Source organism: Hypomesus nipponensis, chromosome 2, assembly GCF_054491055.1.
Source record: "Hypomesus nipponensis isolate SF chromosome 2, ASM5449105v1, whole genome shotgun sequence".
Lineage (NCBI taxonomy): Eukaryota > Metazoa > Chordata > Actinopteri > Osmeriformes > Osmeridae > Hypomesus > Hypomesus nipponensis.
Window position 1 is genome coordinate 13,321,597 of NC_140362.1, and position 23,404 is coordinate 13,345,000.

Sequence of the window (23,404 nt, forward strand, 5' to 3'; positions counted from 1 at the left end):
CAGAGAAAAAACTTTCGCTCAAGAGAAAGAAAAAGCCGTCAAAGCGAGTCACATGAAATGTATTTTAATAAAACACAACGTACACATATGGAGTCCTATGACCGGTGTATCTGTCCGAATCCTGAAGATCAAATCTAGAATATGTCAAACAAAGCATGATACAGTTGTTGCTGTTGGTCTTTTTTCGTTTTTTTGGGGGTGGGGGGGAAACACTGAAATCAAATGAGGTCAACCGAACGCTACGACACGTGACGCCCGCTGACGCAGAGGAACACGTGACGGGAGACACGCCTGTTGTCAGGACTCCAAGGAAATACTTCGGCAAAGAAGCGCATGAGACCCAAAAACTCTTACCAAACACAAAAAAGTACAAAATAGAATCAATAAATAAATCAAATATATATACCATATAAATGTAATAGCTATGTGGTGGCTATGTTTATTATTTCGTTTTTTTAATCATTTTCATTCGTAGCTTGGTATTACAACCTTCTCTCTAACACATTAAGAACGGTGAAGAGTGAATACTGAAGTTACAGTAATAGGTTTTACAATTAGATTAACTCACCACTACGTAGCAGGGAGTTGTTTGCCATGCTAGTTAAACAACTAAATTTCTTTATCCACACTATACAGTTGGAGCGTAAAGCGGTCTGGACGCAAACACTTTGTGCTGAGAATAAAATACTTTGCAACTATGCATGGTATTTCTTAACGTTACTCTCGAAAATGTACAAAGTCAACGTAAAGGCTATACATGGTCTCTCCTCCTTCTTCAAGGAACGCGAGGGTAGCTTTTGACATATAAATACAGAAAAAAAAATTCTCTTTTGCTTCAAGACGTCAGATCGGTCCATTGCTGTCTTCTCCCCCCGGGCCTCATCTTCCTCCTGGATTTGATCAACATCCGTTCCGCCCTTTCCTCCTCTTCTCTGGTCACATGGCCCCGATAATAGCTTCACCCCCTCTTTTTTGCTCTCAGCCCGCCCCCCCCCCCCCCTTCCCCCCACCTCTCTCAGTCCGAGGGCCCGGTAGATCGACCCCCTGCTCGGTCCGGACATTGCGCAAAGGGAACAAGTGTTCTAAGGTTTCTATGATGTCACTGTGGGGTCACAGGGCAGGGAGCTGATTGACTGGTCGGTCACTGTTATGGGGGGAAGCAGCAGGAGGCAGAGACAAAGTGTGTGCGTGTGTGTGTGTGTGTATGTGTGGTGTACAGTATGCGTGTGTTGTCTGCGTGTTTATGTTTGTGGCGTACAGTACATGTGTGCGTGTGTGAGCGCGTGTTCGTTTGGAAGACGTGTGAGTGGTGTCAGCAACTGTGTGTGTGTTCAACGGTGAGGAGCCTAGGAAGGGATCATGAGGGATAGTGTTTGTTTGTGTGTGTTTGTGTTCCTGTGTGTTTGTGTGTGTGTGGAGCAGCGGCTAGCAGCGTAGTGTCCAGGGTTCTGTTGGGTCTCACTGGCCGGACCGCACCGAGGCCAGATGGTCGCTGTGCTGGTTCTGGGCCCGGAACCGAAGCCTCTGCTTGTTTGACTTCTTCTTTGGTTCTTTAGTCCGGTGTTTTTCTGATCCCGCTGAAAACAGAGAAGAAGAAGGGATGAGAACCACCTAGAAGTATGCTACTTACATTTCTCATTGCAAGGATTATAACTCCCAGCGCCCCTTCACACACACAGACCCACACAGACCAGGACTGAGCCAGTAGCCTACTATATAGAACTGAGAGGAACCAGGACTAGATCAGAGGAAGTGATGTGGACCACACAGAAAGCAGGTGTGGTCATGACAGCAGGCCCAGAAGATGAACACAGGCTCTTCCAGGGTTCACCGGCCCCACCTCCTTCCTACACTTGTTCAGGTCGGTTCCCTCAGGAAAGTCAGGCTGAAGATTGTAATGTGTGGCGGGAAGTCTCGTTGATTGCCTTCTCATATGCCCTGGCCTAACGCCGACACGTTAAAGTTCTCCATGCCAAGTTCAATTGCCCCCCTCCCAGCCCCTACACTGTGAAACAGATTTGAACATTTCCCCTCGCTCGAGGTGGGGCCACGCATGAGCGAACGAGATATTGCTCTTTTGATGATGCCTTCTAAACTGATGTTTTGCAAAGCCATTTCCTGCAATTAATTTGATCACGCCATTTGCGCTGGATCGGCCGATCCAGTGTATTTGTATTTTCTGGGGGGGGAACACGCAGTTCTCAAGTTCAGAACCCCCCGGAAAACCAAGCCCGAGTTCCGAGGTCAACACGCGGCCCATTTGATCCTCTGTTGCCAGCCCCCTCCAATTAAACAACATTAACAGAAAAGTCGCTATGCTTGTTTAGTAAACGTCGCTGTCGATTTCCCGGGTGAGTTCCAGTATGGTTATGACGGCGGGTCCACGCGCAACCTACGACTGCATCTGGCCCGCGAAGCTTTTTTCCTAATTGCCATTTAAAGAGGTCGTTTTCATTCGAAACAGTGTTGCTATGTGCTTCATAAACATGCCCCTCAATGCAATCAACTCAGGACGAATTACATTTGATGGCAGTAAAGGCCTCAGCAGCATTACAAGGGTCTCTGTAGCCAGCGAGATCCAGATGGGCTTTCCTCAGAGCCATTAGCACAATATCCTGCCTTATAAAAAGCCCAGTCTTTAAGGCATTTGCGTGTAGCGCAAATAATTATGTGAGAGAACTTAAGACTTTCCTGGAAAGCCCAAGACAAAGAACTAGAGATAGCTGCTATTCGAACTATGCAACTGGGCTTAGACAGGCAAAGACACACAACTAAAGAACATCCCAAGTCTAATCTAGGCTGGAGGTGATATCCAGCCGTATTTATTAGTAGTATCAAGGTATGATTAAGATTGTGTAATAGTTTATGCAAACTGTTTGCGCATTTTATTTGTAATACCCACGCATATACACGCTCCCTCCCTGGAGAGCAGGCGTGATACAAACCGTGTTTTACCAGTGGCTGTTTGAGGGGTCAACATAATGCCTGTCGTGTTTTGAAGCACCACCTGTAAGGTCTAAACCTTGGTAGCATATAATCCCTGCCGCACAAACATGGTTTCGGTCCAGTCCACTGTTCTACAGCCTGGCAGCTAGAGGGCACCCCATACCAGGGCTCTCTAACCCTTCTCCTCTCCTCCTTTCTTCTGCTGGGGTTCTTCAACTCCTTTCCTGCTCCTCGCCTTTCCTGTCCTCTCCTGCTCTCCTCTCCCCTTCATTTCTTGCTATTGCCCCCCCCCCCCCGCCCTTCGCCCTTCCCCCTCTCCTCCCCCTCTCCAGCCCTCCACACCAGACTGGGGAGCTGCTGTTAGAAAGCAGGAACCCTCGTTCACATTCAGTGTTTCCCCAGGCGTAATACAAGGCTGCGCACACATAGCTTTCATCGTCTCATATTTACAACCAGTGTAATCACTTAAGCTGATTACTGGGGTTCACAGAAGAAACAGTTTAATTTACCAGGCAGAAAATGATTAAGTCAACTCAACTGCTTTCAAAACCAGGAAACACATTTAGTCTTGAATGGAAAAGAAAGCTTCAAAATGATTTTCAATTTTTTGCTGCTCTTTAACTGGCACAACAAGAATTCAAACTTTGCTGCCAAAAAGGAAACATTTGTTTGATCTTAAATATGTATTTCATAACTTCATTTTCATGTATATATTTCTTTGCCATTTCTGACAATCCTAGGATCCATAATGTCTCTGTGTTTACTCTATCTTTGTAGATTACATCATCATCTGCTTGCTACACTGGAGGGTCTGGACCACTTCACAGTCAGAGTGATAACAACAAACACACAAACAAATGCCTACAAAAGTCAAATAGCCCAATCAAATACAAATAAGATGCAGATGTGTGTGTGTGTGTGTGTGAGGGTGTGTGTGTGGACGTGTGTGTGTGTGTGAACATGTGTGTGTGTTGCCATCACATACTGTAAAATCTATCAGTAGCACCTGTCTAGGGAGGATCACCCTTCCCAGCATGCACAGGGGTGGGAGCTCTTGCCTGACCCCTGACCTGCAGACATTCCAGTCCCATCGTGATCCATCTCTCCCTACCCCCCCTCTCCCTCTCTCTCTCTCTCTCTCTCTCTCTCTCTCTCTCTCTCTCTCTCTCTCTCTCTCTGTCTCTCTCTCTGTCTCTCTCTCTCTCTCTCTCTCTCTCTCTCTCTCTCTCTCTCTCTGTCTCTCTCTCTGTGTCTCTCTCTCTCTCTCTCTCTCTCTCTCTCTCTCTCTCTCTCTCTGTCTCACCATTGCTCTTGCTGTCATTCTATATCTTTCCTCTCCCTTCTGCTCTGGGTGTTTCACTATTCAACTCTCTCTGAACATCTACATCAACTCTGTTGTCTCTCTGTCTGTCTACCTGCCAACCCGATTGTCCGCCATCCAGCCTGTCTGTCTTTCAGGCTTGTCCACCTGTCCGTCTCTCTGTCCACCTATCTTTCTGTTTGTACACTAGTCTGTCTGTCTGTCTGTCTGTCTGTCTGTCTGTCTGTCTGTCTGTCTGTCTGTCTGTCTGCCACCACCTGTTTGTCTGTCTATCTGCCCACCTGTCTGTCTGTCCACCTGTCTGTCTGTCTGTCTGTCTGTCTGTCTGTGTGTGTGTCCGCCTGTGGCACTGTGTGACCTCACCTAGGCCGCCAGCGGCAGCGGGAATCGAAGGCCTAATCTGATCTCATCTGCCGCTCTGCGGTCACAGGAAATCGATGGCTGACCTCAAGAGGGCATTAAGACAGACGGTAAATGGGTTCCTCCTTCTGAAAAAAAACGTTTCCACCTGCTCTCCCCTCCTCTTCTCTCCTGTCCTCTCCTCTATCTCCTCCTCTCCTCTGTTCTTCTCCGCTGTCATTTTCTCCTGCCTTCTCCTTCCACTCTCGCCTCCTTACCCTCTCGTCTCGGTACATCTGCACCTCTCCTCTCCTGGTCTCCTCTGCTCTTACGCTTACCCTGCTCTCATCCTGAAACCATCAATGAATACATTTCAGGGGAGAAGATGGGGGTAAGGAAACCAAAAATGAGCTTTTGGCATCTTGTTTTGTTCATAAAATGGCCAAAGCAGAGGCCATTATTTGCAAGGGAAGGAGAGGACCACTGGCGCCAGGGAGATTAGATTCGATTAGATTTCAGGAGCAGAAATTGGATTAGCCGCCATTAAGGATCTCCTCACACATACATTTATAACGCTGTGAAGGGGAGTGGGTACGTGGCCAGCACTCCACTGGTTCACACACACACACACACACACACACACATACACACACACGGTACAAAATACTGTATGCTTTCTGTAGAGTGTATCTCCTTTCAAACAAAGTCTCAGGGTTTGTGTATGTGTGTCTATAGCTGTCGTAGTAACTGGCGAAATAGGGAGAGAACAAAAGTTAGACATGTGGCGAGGATGAGAAATGGAGTGTGAGACATAGAATAAGAGTGAGTGAGTGAGAGAGAGAGAAAAAGAGAGGGAGCGTATAACAAGAAAGAAAAGAGACAGGCAGATATGTGCCAGAAATAATGCATTCTTCCTCCCAGAAAGGAAGATCTTTTATGCGTGTAAGACCATCCTGCCAACCAGCTGACAAGAGGCAGAAGCTCATTTAGACTAACAGTATTACTCCAGAACGTACGTACTCGTTCTCTCTTTCTTTCTCCTTCTCTCTCCTACTCTCTCCCCCCAATCTGTCCTGTCTTTCATCGCTCTCTTCTCTCTGTATATGCGCTCTCTCTCTCTCTCTCTCTCTCTCTCTCTCTCTCTCTCTCTCTCTCTCTCTCTCTGTCTCTCTCTCCAATCCTTTCCTCCCATGCTCTGCTTACAATCAGGGAACATCTTAGCGAGAATGATTTAAAACATATGCATTCCCATTTAAAAAGCTAATGTTGGAATTAGGTGCCTCATTATGCACTAATCTGCAGCCGGGTGGAGGTTCAGTCAGGTTGGACCTCCGCTCAGCCTTTGAAGCGGCGTCTTACTGACGAGCAGAAGAAGAGAGGAGATGACTGGAGGATTAGCTTCCTCTCAGGAGGAGCAGCCGGGGCCAAGCAGCCGTGCTGGTCAGAACGGGGCCAGAGCAGACAGACAGGCAAACAGGCAGACAGGCAGACAGGCAGGGAAACAGACAGGCAGACAAACAGACAGGCAGACAGACAGACAGACAGACAGACAGACAGACAGGCAGGCAGGCAGGCAGGCAGGCAGGCAGGCAGGCAGGCAGGCAGGCAGGCAGGCAGGCAGGCAGGCAGGCAGGCAGGCAGGCAGAGGTCAGTAGGGAGGAAGACAGGCAGGCAAGGCAGGTCGGAAAGCAGGCAGCCAAGTAGATAGACAGGCAGGGAGAGGGATGGGTGGACAGAGAGACAGACCGTCGGGAAGACAGACAGGCTGGCAGGCGGACAAACAGACAGGCTGGGAGGGAGAGAGTGACAGGGTGGATGAAACAGCTCCATCCATGTGTGATCTGTCCTAAGGCCACAGGTATACTTAGAGCAACATAGAAAGACACGCCAGTAAATATTTGGTCTAATGTCTGACTCCTGAACCACCTACGCCGCTGTCTCAACCACCTAACCCCCCTCGCTCTCCGCCCCCCCCCCCCCCACCCCCCCCACCCCCCCCCCAAACCCTCCCAGTCTAAATTGGAGCTCTCGCTCGCCACACAGTCTGCTGTCACAGTGGTAACGTCACCGTGGTAACGCCGGCGAGCCAGGCGGTGTCGAGGCGTGATGGCCGGGCCCCTGCATCTGATAGGCTGGTACCGCAGCTCTGCGGCGGCCGCATCTGTGGTCTGCTATCTCCTCGCTGACTCACACACACACATACACATACACACACACACACACATCTGGGCCTAAATACATAGGCTCCCTGCTCTGTGCCCCCAGGCCTGGTCTTCAAATGAGGGATAATTAGCCTTAGTTAGCTTTAATGAATGGCTAAATGTTGTGTTTCATTTCTGACGAGCAAAATAAAAAGCTGGGTCTTTATCAAAGGCCCCCGCCAAAGTTTCTGCCGGCTGGCCAACGCTGAGAGTCTGTGTTTATGTGTGTGTGGCTAAGTGTGTGTTTATATGTGTGTGTGTGTGTGTGTGTGTAGGTGTGTGTTTGAGTGTTAGCGAGCTGTGGATAGCCCTAGCAGAACCAGGGCAGTGAAAAAGGGGGCTGAGGGGCCTATTAAAGATCAAGAGACTTCTGGTGGGATATTAAACATGGATTCTTACAGCTGGGACAGACAGCAGATGTCATTATAGTCCACTACAGTCGCACGCACGCACACACACAACCTCACACACACACACTCACACACACGCAGAGGGAAATACATCTTATTTCGGCCAGAGCCTTGCATGTCCCCATCAGGCTACCAAAAACAACAACAACCACCATGCTCTCTCTCTCAGTCAGCAAAGCACTTCCTTGACTTGGTGATGTCATACCAGGAAGTGACGTCGAGGGGTCACGTGATCTCTTTTCACCCACCACTATCACTCATGGAAAAACATCAGGAATTCCCTGATGTTTTGAATCTGCTATGCGCAGGAGATTTGCTGCGGCCCTCTCAGTGACTCCATCCATTAGAGCCAGCCTGCCTTTGAAAAGCGTTTACTCTGATCTCAGATCAGTGTTGGAGAACAGCAGCTCCTGACGTTCATTATCTTCATGGTTACCCAGCAGAGCTCATAAAGAAGGGCTTGGCAGGCGTGTTGAAGAAGTGCACTTTTACACACTACCTTCTCCCTTTAAAATAAGCGGTCTTGGCATCCGACTTCGCGAGGCAAGAATTCCCACTCCCCTCTAGTAAACCCCACCACCCCCCCGCCACACACACACACACAAACCATGACCCCCCCCCCCTTTCCCCCCCACCCAGAGCAAAGCAGCACCTCAGCAGGCTTATCTGTACAGTTATTACAGCGGGGTTCAAACTGAGCACGCCCAAGTCGGGTGAACCCCACCCCCCCTTCCCCCTCGGCATCTCTTCTCACATCATAACACAGACCACCCCCCCCCCCCTCCACCCCCACACACACACTTAGTTTTCATTCTGGAAGATAAATCATCCACATCACTTGGTCATGCAGGTGGTGCTGACTGGGCCGGCCCTTGTCGGGGGCCCGGGCCTCGGGTTGAGGGGGGTGGGTTGAGGGGGGTGGGTTGAGGGGGGGTGGGTTGAGGGGGTGGGTTGGCCCCCAATGGAGAGCCCAGGCCTGGGGATTTACCTGGCTGAATTCCCCCTGGGCCAACAGTCTTTCTGGAACCGTCCCACGCTTACAGCGCCCCACCCCACTTTATGGAGAGGCATAAAAACGATGTTAACACGGAGAGGGGGGGGGGGGGGGGAGGGGCATGCAATAAGTGTTCTGAGATGAGGAGGGGTCTCTGGGGGTGGGCTGGGGAGGCGAGGGAGGCTGGGGGAGGAGCCAAGAAGGGGTTCATTCTATAAGTACTTCATAGGCTGTCTGGAACACTCTCTCCCCCACGCTGAAACAACATGTTTACCCCACAGTCACATCACTGCTGGACACACCGGCGCGCGAGCACGACACAGGATGGACTGTAACACACACACGCACGCACGTGCGCGTACACACAGAAATAGTGTGACCGTGTCAACAACACGCACCGCGCCTGCTCACTTTACATCACAGCTGCACATGGAGGGACGCGGACGGCGACCCGGCGTCTGCCACACACAGGCAGGCAGTCAGTCTGCTGTCTGGTGTGTGTGTGTGTGTGCTACAGCCCCTGGCCTGGGTTCCTGGTGCCCCCTCCCACCCCCTCCCCCCAGGGACAGGAGGGTGGTGGGGGGACGGGACGGAGGGGACGGAGGATCTAGGAGGAAATTGTCCTGCATGATTCTCTCTTTATATCTCATTTTCTCTACAAGTCTCTTCATCCCTGCCTGTGCTCGGGGAAAGGCAGGCAGGAAATCCCTCTCCTGTCTGGGTCGGGAGCGCCCGCCTTTCCCCCCCCCCCCGGCCCGGGGAGGCTGGGTCCTAACGAGGCAGGAGCCGGCCTAAGACCCGGGGGCTTACGGGGCAGGCCTGCGGCGAGGTCCGGGGGGGATCACGGCGCCCCATCCCCCAGAACGGGCCAATGACACGGGACTCAGCTCTGAGCCCGCTCTCTGGTTCCCCGCCCCCGCCGCCGCCGCCGCCGCGTCCCTCAGTCGGTCTCCCCCCTCGGAGCGAGCGCGCCTCGCCGGTATAAATAGTTCTGTTCCACATCACGGGGCTCAGGGCGAGTGGAAAGAAAAGGGAAGTGCGTTTGATGTGCGTGCAAGGGCGCTCCTGTTACTGCCGGGGGGAGGGGAGGGGGTTGCCGAGGGAGTCCTGATCTCCTCCGCGAGGCCTGTGCTCTGTCAAACACCTGTCAGGCGTCCGTCCTGGCAGAGGGCAGAGGTCCTAGTGCCCCACCTCACCCTCCCATCTCCTCTCCTTCCTCCTCTCCTCTCCTCACATCCCATCTCCTTCTCTCCTCCCCTCACATCCCATCTCCTCCTCTCCTTCCCAGACATCCACCCCCCCACCCCACCCCCCTCTCTCGTCTGGTCCCCCCCCCTACTAATCCCTCTCCTCTCACCCTACCCTGCTAGCGGGCTCTGCTGACATATGGCAGACATTTTCTTGTTGTTCTAACCTCCTCTGATGAGGGTGTAATTTCGGCGCGGCGGTTGCGGGGTCCTGGAGGGGGGGAGGGGCTTGTGATCGGCAGGAAACAACATCCTGGCGGCCGAGCGCCGTGCAGGTATGGAGACGACACCCAGACGCGGGGCCGGGATCCAGTCTCCGGCCTCCACACACCGGAGTGGCCAAATGTCTGAGGGGGGGGTATCTGTCTCAGATACAACGCCTGGGACTGGTCAGACGCACGCCCCGGAGAGCAGCTGGGATTGGTCAGAGGCACGCTGGAACACCTGGGATTGGTCAAATGGCCCTCGAGAGCCAGTCTGTTAGAAGTCTGGGAGCTCTGTGAAATTACAGGCAGGGTTGTGTGATGAGCCAATCCGACGGGGGCCTTTTATGAGGCTCTCTCATGCTGTCCACTCCGCCTCCCCTCACCCCCCCCCTCCCCCCCCCCCTCCCCCCCCCCCTCCTCCGCACACTGCTGTAGCGTGCTGACCTGACTGCTACCTTTATGAGAAGGCTCTACTTACTGTAAGTGCTCTGCTTCTCCCTGTATTTGTCTCCGTTTTTTTCATACACACACACACACACACACAGAACTAACAGCAGCGTGTCTGAACTCGCCACAGCGCGTGTGCGTGCATTGTGTGGGCGGGTGCGTACGAGTGTGTGTGTGTGTGCGTGCACGTGTGTTTATGTGTGTGTGTGTGCACTCGCTTTGGACAGCAGTGGGTCAGTAGCCACAGCACTCTGATTCACTGGGGCTCTAATTAAAAGCTGTGATGTCTCTATAAAGACACCGGGGCAGGGATGGAGGGAGTGTGTGTGGGGTGGGGTGGGGGGGGGGGGGGGGGGGGGATGGAGGGGGGGAAGGGTCTTCTGAGCCAGTGCAACTGTGCTCCAGATGTTCTCCATACTGCCCGCCACCCCGCCACCCCAACACCCCCCACCCCTCCGTCGGAAGCGGCTAGCGCAGTGTGCGAGTGCGGGCGTCTGTGTGTGCGTGTGTTCCTGCCAGACTGAAAGCCAGACCCACACGACCATTACCCCCCCCCCCCCCCCCCCGATGAGAGAGAGAGAGACAGAGACATAGAGAGCGAGCGACAGAGAGCGACAGAGAGCGAGAGCGCAAAGGGGGCCCGCAGCTGACCCGACACCGCGCCGTCGGACACCTCGTCGCCCTGACTCCCGGTCTCGTCCGCAGACAGACCCATGGCAGGAGAGGACCCAGCCAGGGGACCTCGGCGGACAGAGGAGGCCCCCACCTGGTGAGCCTCGTCCAGGCCGGCAGCCCAGCACAGGCTGCTGCTGCTGCTGCGCGGAGGTGCCGTGTGAGTCTACACCAGGCAGATCAGTGAACCCACAGCCCTGCTCGGGCCAAGGCAGCCAGAGATGGAAAACACGGCGCCCCCCCCCCCACCGCCCCCACCGCCCCCGCACACTCACCCTCGCCTCTGTCTCTCTTCCTGCCTGCGAAAGACCAGATGACAATCGTGTGGAGTGCGGAGCCCCAGCAACCCTCTTCCATCCCTCCCTCCCTCCCCCTCTCTGTCCTTCCACATACCCCCCTACTACCCACCCTCCTCCTGGTCTTTGAAAGGCCTCCACATGTTCATGGCTCATGCCTGTGGGATGACGATGGATTCTCCATCTAAAACCGGCATGGTCGAGGGGGGGTGGGGGGGTGGGGGGGGGGGGTGGGGGGGGGGTGGAGGAGGTTGTGTGTTGGATCAGAGAGCAGGGGCACTTAGTGGGGAGTTAATCAGACACTCCTCCTCTTTCCCCCTCCCCCTTCCTCTCCTATCGCCCCCCCCACACACACACACACACACACCCACACACACCCACACAACAAGGAATGTAAGCAAGGCATTGATGAGTAGAAGAGAGGCGAGGAGAGTAGTGGAGAGTTAAGTATAGTAGAGGAGAGAAGAGAAGAGAAGAGGGGAGAGGAAAGGAGAGAGGAGAGGAGAGAAGAGAGAGGAAGGGAGAGAGGAGAGGAAAGAGGAGAGAGGAGGAGAGAGGAGAGAGGAGAGGAAAGCAGAGGACTACCGTCCCGAGGACTACAGAAGCCCCCGTCATCGTCCCGTGGAAGATTTAACGCGGCAAAAAAACCGGGAAGGCAGAAAAATAAACCCTCCAAAGTTTGGTCGGGGAGAATCAGCAGAAAGAACGTGTTGATTGCCTGTGCAGACATGAGCTACAGTAATAATGAATTTCCATCCGGTTGGGAGACACGGAGCAGAGCCGTGGGTCGGAAAAACCCTGATGTATGGCAGAGCCCTGACGGGCAGGGGGCCGGGTGAACCAGCGCGCGTGTTAATTTGTGACCGTGACCGCAGGGGTGACCATAACTGCCACTAGCCCCGGATCTCCGAGGGCCTGGCCAAGTCAATGACAGGTTGATGTGTCTTTACTCTGACCCATATTCCTTCCTTCCTTCCTCCCCGCCCCTCTCTCTCTCTCTCTCTCTCTCTCTCTCTCTCTCTCTCTCTCTCTCTCTCTCTCTCTCTCTCTCTCTCTCTCTCTCTCTCTCTCTCTCTCTCTCTCTCTCTCTCTCTCTCTCTCTCTCTCTCTCTCTCTCTCTCTCTCTCTCTCTCTCTCTCTCTCTCTCTCTCTCTCTCTCTCTCTCTTCCTATCCCTCTTTTCCCCTCTCCTCTTTCTCCCCATCTTGTACTCTCCCTTCTGCTTCAGAAAACGCTACCAAACATTCTTTCTAGCCCGGTCTCACTGTCGCCCATTCTCCACAGTGTTTCCTTCAGCCGATGTCTATCCAGTAGTGCCTATCTCGTCTGCTGTTGCCGGCTCATCTATACACATCATCTAGTGAGGTCTAGGCTCTGAATGCCTACGTCGCCAAGTCCAATCTAGTCTATTTTCAACTAGGCCAGGCTTATGTGGTCGAGTTAGTTGTCTATCCTCCTAATCTGAACCAGGTTGCAGGAGGCTAGGCTAGGCCAGGCGCAAGGGGGAGGAGGGGCGTTCCTGAGTCCCATTTAGTAGCCACTGTGTCGGTCCGGTGTAGCTGTCTAGTTAGAGCAGATTAGGCTGTGGCTCCTGTCACAACAGGCTGCTGGGGCACACACACACTCCTTCTGACAGACCCTGGGAAAGCGCCCCACTGGCTGGGGAACTGATCCGGATCGGCGGCCATTCCCCCCCCCCCCCAGGCTCAGGGCTGTTTCTCACCACCTGCTCCCGTCCAATCAGAACGAACGTCATCAAGCAGAGGTCCTCGTCATCCAGTCAGTTCTCTCAGATGCGGCTCTTCAAACTGGTGGGTGAGGCGCCAAGGGGGTTAGGAGCAATCCTAGTATAGTCCTGTCACAGTGGAGCTGCGCTGGTCAGAGAGGTTCGCCCGGCCCTGAAGCTGAGTTCTAGCCCAGAGACTGGGCTGTTCTGGGCTGTTCCGCAGATAGACAATTATAGGGAGGGAGGCCGTTGGCCTCTTGTAGGCTCGCCAGCAGAGAGGGTTTCTCTAGCCCACCCACGGGGGATCGATACAGGTAGGGTCATTATGGGCTGTCTCTCGTGTCTCGCCCTGCCCCGTCGCCACGGAGCACTCGTAAGTCTCGTCCTCGCGTAGTTCTTCCGGACTGATCCGCCGTCACATGGCACCCCTCTCTGTCGGAGAATGGGGCCGACAGCCACGCTGGAGTCCCAGCCGGGCCTCGGCCCTCCGCCGCCCCACCACCCCGCGTTCCGGCTGAGAATCCCAAAGCCGGATTTGCAGACGGCCCGAAAAAATTAGCCGGCGCGTTTTCAACGGTTTGTTGGTGTTGGACCTTACTCCCCTCAAATCCCACAGCGGGGATTACGCTCAGATTAAGCGGGTGTTTCTGGAGCTTCAACATTTTAAGTTGTTTACACAACATGTAATAGCAGGGGGGGGGGGGGGGGGCTGCTGGCCTGTTGACTGCAGGGGGAAGGGGGTCGGGGGCCTGTGGGGTGAAGCTGAGCGGAAAGAGAAAGAAAAAGGGAGATCAGAGAGAGAGAGAGGGGGAGAGACAGAGAGAGAGAGCCAGAGAGAGAGAGCCAGAGAGAGAGAGAGAGAGACAGAGAGAGAGAGAGAGAGAGAAAGAGAGAGAGAGAGAGAGAGAGAGAGAGAGAGAGAGAGAGAAGAGAGAGAAAGAGAGAGAGAGAGAGAGAGAGAGAGAGAGAGAGAAGAGAGAGAGAGAGAGAGAGAGAGAGAGAGAGAGAGAGAGAGAGAGAGAGAGAGAGAGAGAGAGAGAGAGAGAGCACTTGTCACATGTCTGTTTGTAAACCAGTGAGTCTGGTGACAGCGCTGCCGGAGAGGCTGCCATCGGCCTGGGGAGTGTGACGCCGTCCATATTGAGCAGCCTGAGTGCTGCACACACACACACACACACACGCGCGCAAACACACACAGCATCCCCATGCTACCAGCTCGTCACATCTGTGACATGCCGCGTCCGAGACGTCCTCAGGGCTTCGCTCTCTACACGTGTGTTACAGTGAGGGATTAAAAAAGGAGAGATAAAGAGAGACATAAAGACACAGATCATTTACTCTGCTGTCTGACCATGTGCGTCAGGGTTAAGCTGAGGGACATGGATCTGTAAATGACGTCTAGTGTTATTTAAGCACTGAGGGAAATACAAACCGGACGATCAGATAAACACTGCCATAAATAGTGCACCTATATACTGGGATTTCTCTTATTTCTTGTCTGCATTTAATCCATAGCAATCTGTACAGTCAGCTGTTATATTATATAAATCAACACTTATCCCAAATACTGGTGTCTGGTGTCCATGGTGTCTGGTGGATTTACAGTAAAAATCTTTGTTCGGCTATTATTCCATTCCTCTACAGTTCCAACTGGTTTTCATGACCTCATGTCGGATGCATATGTTTGTAAATGTATTTGTTGTATGCATGGAATTCTTTTATACAATGTATTTCGGTTGGCTAGGATTATCCTGGTTATGTCTGTGAGTTATATGAAGCTGGAAGAGTTGGTTTGAGGCCTCAGTCAGTAAAACGCTGGGACCTCAAGTCATGACTGTGGTCAAAGGCCGTGAAGGATATTCATAATAAACCCAATCTCCATCCCTCCATCCATCCTCTGCTCCCTCCTCCGGTCCCTCGTTCTTCTAGACCGCCATGACCCAGACACTCACTCGCTCACCCTTGTCGTCCTCTCACTCCAGCCCTCCCTCCTCCAACCACAACCCCGGTCACCTCCAGGTCACGGTATCTATCTGAACCGTCAAACACAGGAAACGATTCCTTTACGGTGTCCTGTGGGCAGGTCGGTCTCCAGGCTGAGTGGACCGGGCCACCGTGGAGCCGTGCTGACAGAACCACCTCGCCTAGCTTTCTTGGCACCCTTACCCCGCTCAACTTAAATGGCTTACGTTTTACACGCTATTTATTTAAACAGCTTGACGGGGCCCAATCTCTGCTTTCACAGGCTTTCCACAGGGTGGGATTTTTCACAGGCAGTTAAGTGGGCAGCTAGGGAGTTAACCCCGCAACTTAAGGACCCAACTCAGCTTTATTAGATACCCACCTCTAAGGTCCGTGACCCTGGGGTTTGCTAAGGTCTGACCCTTCCAGGGTTTATGCTCTAGATAGTGGACCCATCTCGCAGACCACCAACCCTTGACCCATCATCCAGGTCCAGTTCCCCCGCGGCAGACTGATCGTGGCCAATGACAGTGAGGACGTCTAGCCGACCTGTAGTGTTGGAGGACTTAGTCTTGAGCAAATCTGTCTCCGGGAAACCAGCCCTGAATCATGGAATGGCACTCAGACGAGACTACTGCCCCCCACGGTTAGTGGCATGAGAAAGGTGGACCTAGGGGGTGGTGGGGGGATGGGGGACTGCGGGGGTTGGGGGGGGGGGGGGGTCCACAGTCTGTCTCCGCAGGACAGCTGAAGAATGGGCCTCCCAGGAATAAAATAAAGACAGCGTTACAACTCTCAATCATGGAGTTCGGCTTGGATAATTGATGCCAGTAACCAGGCGCAACAATGCCAGCTTTTAATTAAAGAAGACCATAAGACAGTTTGGAAAAGGTCAAGGAAGAAGGGATTAAATTAGGGGGGAAAATTTCTCTGAAATCCCAGAGAGGGGAATGGAATGAAATGTGCGGCACAATCACTGTTTCCAGTCCAAGAGCTGAGGGCACGAACGTCTCCCAGTCAGCAGAGCCCATTTTGGTTTAGTTTAAGTTTATTTATACTCAGCACCTCACTAAATGATACTCTGTTTCAACATGTCGGCCCCAAAGATAGGCATTCAGGAGTAGGGGCAAGATTTTTTCCTGCTTCTGTAAAACAATGTTTTTTCTTAAGGGTTTTAATAGCCAATTTAACCACTTTTTTTGTTTGGCCGGATACACACACACACGCACACATTCCCAACTGTAGTTCAGTAAGGGAATCAAATGTGTTTAAGTAAAGGACAACTTTTCTATTTCCCCGTTGCTAAACACTCCTGTATGAGGCCATCAATGCTAAATGGGCTGTTTGGGTCGTCTGAGCAAAACTGGAATACCTCATGAAAAAATATTTCCCTAGCTGTATTTACCGAAAAAAATATTTCCAGATTGGACGTCTTCTCTCTTAATGGCTGACATACATGGTGCGCGTACCGCAAATAACTTTGAAACGGAGAAGAGGAAACAGACATGGCCATTGAGGAAACCTGGAGTTCAAACTTTGAAGAATTCCACTGAAGAGAAGGGAGAGAGAGAGAGAGAGAGGGAGAGAGAGAGGGAGAGAGAGAGAGAGAGAGAGAGAGAGAGAGAGAGAGAGAGAGAGAGAAAGAGAGAGAGAGAAAGAGAGCGATGAAGAGCGAGAGAGAAAAATATACCACAGTAAAACCTGGTGAGTTGGCTCAAACGAGGCCAGCCGTGGAAAAATATGGGTATTTTATGCATGAAAACGCTACTGTATGCTTCACAACCCCAGAGGAGAGGAAAAGAGAGAGCGAAAGAGAGCCACAGAGGTAGGTTTGTGTGCGGCAGAGAGTAGGGTGGGGGGGGGGGGGGGGGGCTTCTGTGGGGCCCCGGTGTGTGAGATCAGACCGGTGAGACCCTCAGAAGTGAAGCTGGTCGAGGGGGGGGGGGGGGGGGTCGTCAGGGTCCGACCTTTCATACGCGCAGGAGCCCACTTCACGCTTACCCCTTCGACAGTGCCTCATGGCCATTTTGCACCTCCGGGACTCTGCGATGGTGGGGCACGGGATGGTGTCCTTGGGCGGCTTCTTGACGATGTGCCGCGTCCGGGTCTCCAGGCCCCACTTGAAGCCGCAGGTCTTGTTTCTCCTGGCGCAGCTCCCCCACTCGCTCCACTGGCCCACCAGGCAGCCCTCTGCAGGGGGACACACAAGAACAATCCCTTGGATACCCTTCTTTAAGATACCGAGTCGTGTTTTTCCGATGTTCTGCAGTGACGGTGTTTCAGACATGCCGTCCGCGACGGGTGTTTCGGGTGTGGTGGGGGTCCCGGTGTTTCCGGTGGGCTGCGCTAATGTTTGATTTCAATGTGTTGTCTGTGCGGGTGTCGGAGGAAATGATGTTTCGATCCTCACTGTGATGGTGTTTCGGACACGTTGTCTGACGGTGTTTCTCATCCCGCTCACCTCCGCACTCCATGGTCTCCTCCAGCGGGGCAAAGCCCTCGGGGCACTTCTCGTAGCAGCGCCCTTTGTGCAGGTAGAAATCCGACTTACACTTGGTGCAGAAGTCTTTGCTGAAGCAGGACTCACAGTTGTCTATCCTGCATCCTGTTGGAGAGAGAGAGAGAGAGAGAGAGAGAGAGAGAGGGAGAGAGAGAGGGAGAGAGAGAGAGAGAGAGAGAGAGAGAGAGAGAGAGAGAGAGAGAGAGAGAGAGAGAGAGAGAGGGAGAGAGAGAGAGAGAGAGAAACGGAGAGAAGAGAAGACAGGGATAACAGATAAGAGAGAGAGAGAGACAGGGAGAGAAGAGAGAGAAAGAGGGAGAGAGAGAGAGAGAGAGAGAGAGAGAGAGAGAGAGAGAGAGAGAGAGAGAGAGAGAGAGAGAGAGAGAGAGAGAGAGAGAGAAAAGTTAAAAACCACAATACAGTACGGCACATCTAGCTTGGCTAGGAAAGTCATTTAATCTGCAGATGATGGACGGCTAACCCCCCTCCATTCACCCCCACACCCCCAAACTGTCTGCAAACACCCTGTGAATCATGTGCCCCGGGGGCGCGGCAGTATTTTAGCCCTTGTTTAGCCCGACAGACGGCTTTTTATGTTGGGGGGGCGGGGGGGCGAGTGGGGGGGGGGGGTGGTGTGGGGGGGCGAGTGGGGGGGGGGGGGGGGGCGAGTGGGCTAACAGGGGTAGATGAACAGTGATGGAAGGTCACCTTTCCCTGACTTCTCGCTGCACAGCCCAAGATGTGACACAATGTTGCTTGCGCTCCGGCATTTCAGTCCACGGAGCGTCCACAAAGAGGAAACGCCAGATAAGTCATTCTAATAGTCCCGCATTCCTCCCCGTGTTCGACAGTAGGTCATCTGGTGCTCTTTACACGCTCCTCGCCGAAAAAGTATGGATTCAACCGCGCGGCCGGGTCCTCCGCTGTTCCTTTTCCTGGCGTCAGTGTTTACTGCCGGGAAAGTCTCTCTATCCCTCGCCGCCGGTGGGGGCCCTGAGCGGTATGTGTCACGGTCGGGCGAACGTGTCGGATGCAAACGAAAACACGCCACCCACTGCGCTCGCTCTCGCCCCCGTCAAAGTCTTATCAGACACGGCAACACTGGAGAGGAGCAGGGTGGCTTTTAGCGATTACCGCGTTTGGCAGGAGTCGCAATCCCCGGGTTTTGTGTGCGCGCCGCCCCCGAGGCCGGCCTGTGATTTGTGGGGCGGGTGGAATGAAGAGTGGGGGGGTGGGGCGACGAGGGAGAGGAGGAGGGGGGGGGGGGGGGGTCGGGAGGACTGTGTGAGGAGTGGGTGAGTGATTGGTGAAAGGAGGTGGATGAGGGGTTGTATGAGGGGCGGCGGGGGAACCAAAACATTCGGATCCCCCCGCCAGGCGCTGAGAGTGCTGATGTGTTTAGCGAGGAACGCATCGCTACACTTATCATCCCACGCCCCACCCTGCTTGCTGAGTGTGTGTGTGCATGAGTGTGTGTGTGTGTGTGTGTCGATCACAGCGGACATGTCACCAGACTGTTAGCCTCCAAATAGCCCTCTCAGACGCGGCTAAATTACAGCGACGGAGGCGTGGCGGGCGACACACAAGGGCCCCTGATTAAAAGGTGGCTCCCTGGGCTGTCTAATTTATGAAGCTGCTCAAAAGCCCCGAGTGGCCAGATTACCCAATAGGTTTTGGGTAGCCACAGCCTCCATCCCTGTGGGGTGTGTGTGTGTGTGTGTGGGGGGGTTCTGGAGGCAGACAGGCTCCGGGAGGTTCTGGGGGGAAGGGGGGACGTTTCCCTCCAGGACTTCCTCCAGCTTGCTACTGGGGATTTTCTAGGTAGGTAGACCGACCTCTGGCCCTCAACGGTTTCTGCGCGGTAACCCTATATCGGGGAATGGGTGTTTCCACAAGTGTTTGTGTGTTCGCGTGTGCGTGTGTGTTTGTGCCTGTCGTGTGTGGCGCAGTGATTATCCACATGTAGCACAAACAGAGACAAAGCCCGCTCTTTGATCTGTGACCCTCTGAAGGCCCAGAGAGCGTTCACACAATCACGCCCCTCATTCCACCATCTCTCTGGAAACATCTGGCCCTCTACCTCCTCCTCACCCCCCCCCCCCCCCCCCCCCAACTCCCCCCTGTCCCTCCTCCTCCCCTCCATGCACCTCTTACCCGGCCCGGCCCGGTCTCTCCCCGCTCCACCCATCTCCCTCCCTCCCCCACCCCCTCTCCGCCTCCACATTCCAGCCAAAATAAGGGGTGTCCCCCTCCTCCTCCACACCCTCCACCCCCCCCCCCCCCCACCCGTCTCACTTTGAACCCCTAAGTATGGCCTCTCTCTGCCCACTCACTCTGCTCTCTCACGCTTCCCAGACCAGCCTAAACAATCCACGCACGCGCGCACGCACACATCCACGCGCGCACCAACACACAGATACACACACGCGCATACACACAAACACACTCCAGAGCTGGCTGTAGACACGCCCACATTGCTGTGGACCCAGCGGTGTACCCTCTTAAACCACAGACCTCCCCCTCCTCCTCTCTCCAGATCAGACACAGCCCTCCTCTTCCTCTCTCCAGACCAGACACAGCCCTCCTCTTCCTCTCTCCAGATCAGACACAGCCCTCTTCTTCCTCTCTCCAGACCAGACACAGCCCTCCTCTTCCTCTCTCCAGACCAGACACAGCCCTCCTCTTCCTCTCTCCAGACCAGACACAGCCCTCTTCTTCCTCTCTCCAGACCAGACACAGCCCTCCTCTTCCTCTCTCCAGAACAGACACAGCCCTCTTCTTCCTCTCTCCAGACCAGACACAGCCCGCCGGTTCCTCTCTCCAGACCAGACACAGCCCTCCTCTTCCTCTCTCCAGACCAGACATAGCCCTCCTCTTCCTCTCTCCAGACCAGACACAGCCCGCCTCTTCCTCTCTCCAGAACAGACACAGCCCTCCTCTTCCTCTCTCCAGAACAGACACAGTTACACAGTGCTGGTGCTGTCAGAGAGAGAGATGGGGTGGAGCAGGGAGAGATGGGAGACCGGGCAGAGTAAAGTTTCAAACAAAACCTTCGACCAGGAAGCTACTGGTCCGGGGTGATTTGTCTGCATAGGGTTTCAGATAGTAGATCAGGGCCTTGCCAAAACAGATGACCCGGTGTGTTGAGGAGATTCTGGCTTGGGGTCAGAGGTCATTGAGAGAAGGGAGGAGGTCCTAAACTAATACATCCCTGTGTCAGGTTATCAGTCCAAGGGCTATCTAGGACAGCAAGGGGCTATCTGTCTCTGGGCTGCTGGAGATATGCAGAAACTCCCACGGGCTTCTGAACCAGACGACCTCGCTACCCCCACACCCATCCCTAAACACAGCCCTTAAGGCCTGGTCATACACCCAAGACCCAAGCCCGCAACCATAAACCCCAGGCCCTAGCCCTGGCCAGGTCAAACCACCCCTGCCCTCCTCCCCCGTGAGCCCCTAGCCTGTGTGTGGTCAGAGTTCTCCTCAGTACGCAGGATGGGATTAACCTCTGCTAGACATCAGCATGTCTTCATCAAGGTGCCTCCGGGAGACTAATGAGAGATAATGAGGTCATCCGGCCCCGGACAGGCACCATGTTCCCTAGCTCTAACCGCATTACTAACCGCATTACTAACCGCATTACCAGCATTGCCATCATTATCAATGTCAATAGCAATTGTTACTGCTAAGATGGTACTGACTTGGCAGGTCAATCTCGAAGCCAGTCAGCCAGCCATCCATTTATCAAACCAATTAGCCGTCGAGCTCGCCAGACACTTTGTCATAACGGCAATGCATCCTCCAGCCAAACAGAGGAACATCCACTCATCATTCTATTTATCCAACGGTCCATCCATCCAGGCAATCATCCAACAACAAGTCATCCGACCAGCCAGTCAGCCAGACCAAGTTCAGTAGGAAACAGCCTGATAGGCCCACATATGCTGTCACTTAAACATATTCAAACAAATAGGAAATGACCTAAACCGTTAATCACCGTTCAAAGACCCAAAGCATCTTTCACCGTCCAAGAGTGGTGAACTACAGAGACAGGGGAGGAGGGGAGGAGGGGGGGAGGGGGGTGTTGGGGTGAGTTGTCAAGCCAATCAACAGTCGGCAGAGTCCAGACTGCTGAGCGGAGCGGGGCCTCATGTCTCTCTGGGCCGCAGACGACGGCCATGTTCCCTGCAGCCGCTGGCACGGCCGGCCCGGAAAACCAGACCCGTTTTTCCAGCCCCGCTCTCCAAGTGCCGGTGTCACCGAGGGGTATACTCTGCTCTACCCTCACTTTCTCCCTCCCTCTTCCTTCCCCTTCTCTCTTTCTCTCTCCCTCTCCCCCCTCTTCCCTCCCTCTCCGTCCGTCTCCCGGCCGCGGGTCTTGGCCTGCTCCGGGATGTCCGCCCATCTCCCCCAGCCCGCCACGCCGTGTGGAGCCCTGAGTGGCAGCAGGGCAGGGGGCAGGGCTGCCACGCTCTCTCCCTCTCTCTTGTGGTTGGGGGAGGGCGGGGGGGGAGGTGGAGGTGGGGTTCCGCTCGAATGCTCCTCGGGGGCACCTTGGCGCTCGGAGGGGGTCGACGCGCGGCGGTGTAGCTGTCACTCAGCGAGAGACCCAGAGGGCAAGGGGCGAGAGGAGCAGGAGGGGAGCGCCACGAGGCGAGAGAGAGCGAGAGGATGTGAGATGTGGGAGGAGGCGCGACATGCGCGCGCGGGGGGGGGGGTGGGGGTGGGTAGAGAAAAACCAAGAGAGGAAGAGAGAAGCGGGAGAAGGGGGGGGGGGGGCGAGGGTTTGACAGGTAACACGCCTCCTGGGCCATACCTCGAGAACAGACCGGTCAGCTAGCCTGGGCTAACAAACCCAGACAAACCAACCCCCTCCGAGTTCCTTCGATAGCTTGGCAGCTAACGAGTCCGGGGGTTTTTCGAAAGCCTCAGTTAGCCAGCCTGGAGTGTAGCTCGCTGGGGGAACATTCGTCTCCCCCCCCCCCCCGGCCAGTAGGCAACAGCGGCGGCGGGCAGGCGAGTGGGTGGACACATGGAGACAGCCCGTCCTCTCACACCATGAACAATTACACAGTGTTTCAGAGGCGGGTCCCAGCTGCGCCTCAGCCTGGGCCACACGTCCCCTGAGCTGGGCTCGGGCCGGCGCGTCCATTGTATTGCCTGGCAGATCTGGTCGTGCGGTCGGCAAAGCTGTGATGATTAACTGTCCTTTTGGTGAGATGCTACGGCCAAAAGCAACTGGTCTTTTTCTCCGGTTAGAATGTGCAATGGAAATACCCACAGGCAGTGACGGCGAGAAAGGGAGAGATAGAGTACGGGAATGGCGGGCAGACGCCAGTTCTGCCAATGCGGCTCTTGGGGCATTATGGGTGAGTTCCCGTACAGCCCTGGAACCTGATTGGCTCGCAGAACTGACGAGTGGCTGCTGTCCACCTCCGCCACAGCTCCCATGATGCACTTTCAAGCCAAACAGGCTCACGGAGGTGTAACCGTTTGGATACACTTTGGACGTAGAACACAGAGAAACTACACGGAAAACACAGCTTGTTTGGTAACTTTTTTTGTCCGGGAGACCCAATAAAAATAATTCCGAACTGGAAATTAGTAAGTGTTAAAAAATATATGTGTTTGTGGGTGAGTGTGTGTGTGTTTGTGTGTGTGTCGGCACATTCGGCAGGAGTTCACATTAGTGATAATACCCCCAACGAGAAGCCTGATTCTCAACAAGGGAGCGAGGAGGATTCAGTTACGACTCCAGATCCTTCCTGCTGGGCATCTGTCTGACACCCCAGAGACCGCTTCGCACAGAATCAGCCTGCTCCACCTCTGCAGGCCGGAGAGATGGAGCGTATCGAACATCCCCCCTCAGCTGCTGAGAGGAGCGCTGGCACACAGGCCTCGAATCCACATCCCGTAGAATCCCCCCCCCCTTCCCTCCCTCCCCTCGCCCCCACTTCTGTCTCTGGCTTGCCTGTACCCAGTCAATCCACAGAACATTCTGGAACGGGATAAGATCACACAGACGGACTTAGCTGTAATAACACGCAGCTGCTCCCTAAGTGATTTCAGAGGCCAGGTTTTTCAAAGCCCCGTGATAACAGAGACGTACTGGCACGTTCCCGGTGCCTTCTGAGGGGG

General features: G+C 54.1%; 1 protein-coding gene across 1 annotated transcript in view; it reads right to left on the bottom strand.

The window, feature by feature from the left end:
• Window positions 1–1,059: 1,059 nt before the first annotated feature.
• Window positions 1,060–23,404, bottom strand: part of rspo2 (R-spondin 2) — a 44,369-nt gene continuing 22,024 nt past the window's right edge. The window contains exons 4-6 of the mRNA XM_084669838.1: window positions 17,228–17,371; window positions 16,768–16,956; window positions 1,060–1,577 (exon numbers count right to left, since the gene is read on the bottom strand). Coding sequence (XP_084525964.1) covers window positions 1,459–1,577; window positions 16,768–16,956; window positions 17,228–17,371 — 452 coding nt within the window. The 3' untranslated portion in view covers window positions 1,060–1,458. The remainder of the gene's footprint in view (window positions 1,578–16,767; window positions 16,957–17,227; window positions 17,372–23,404) is intronic.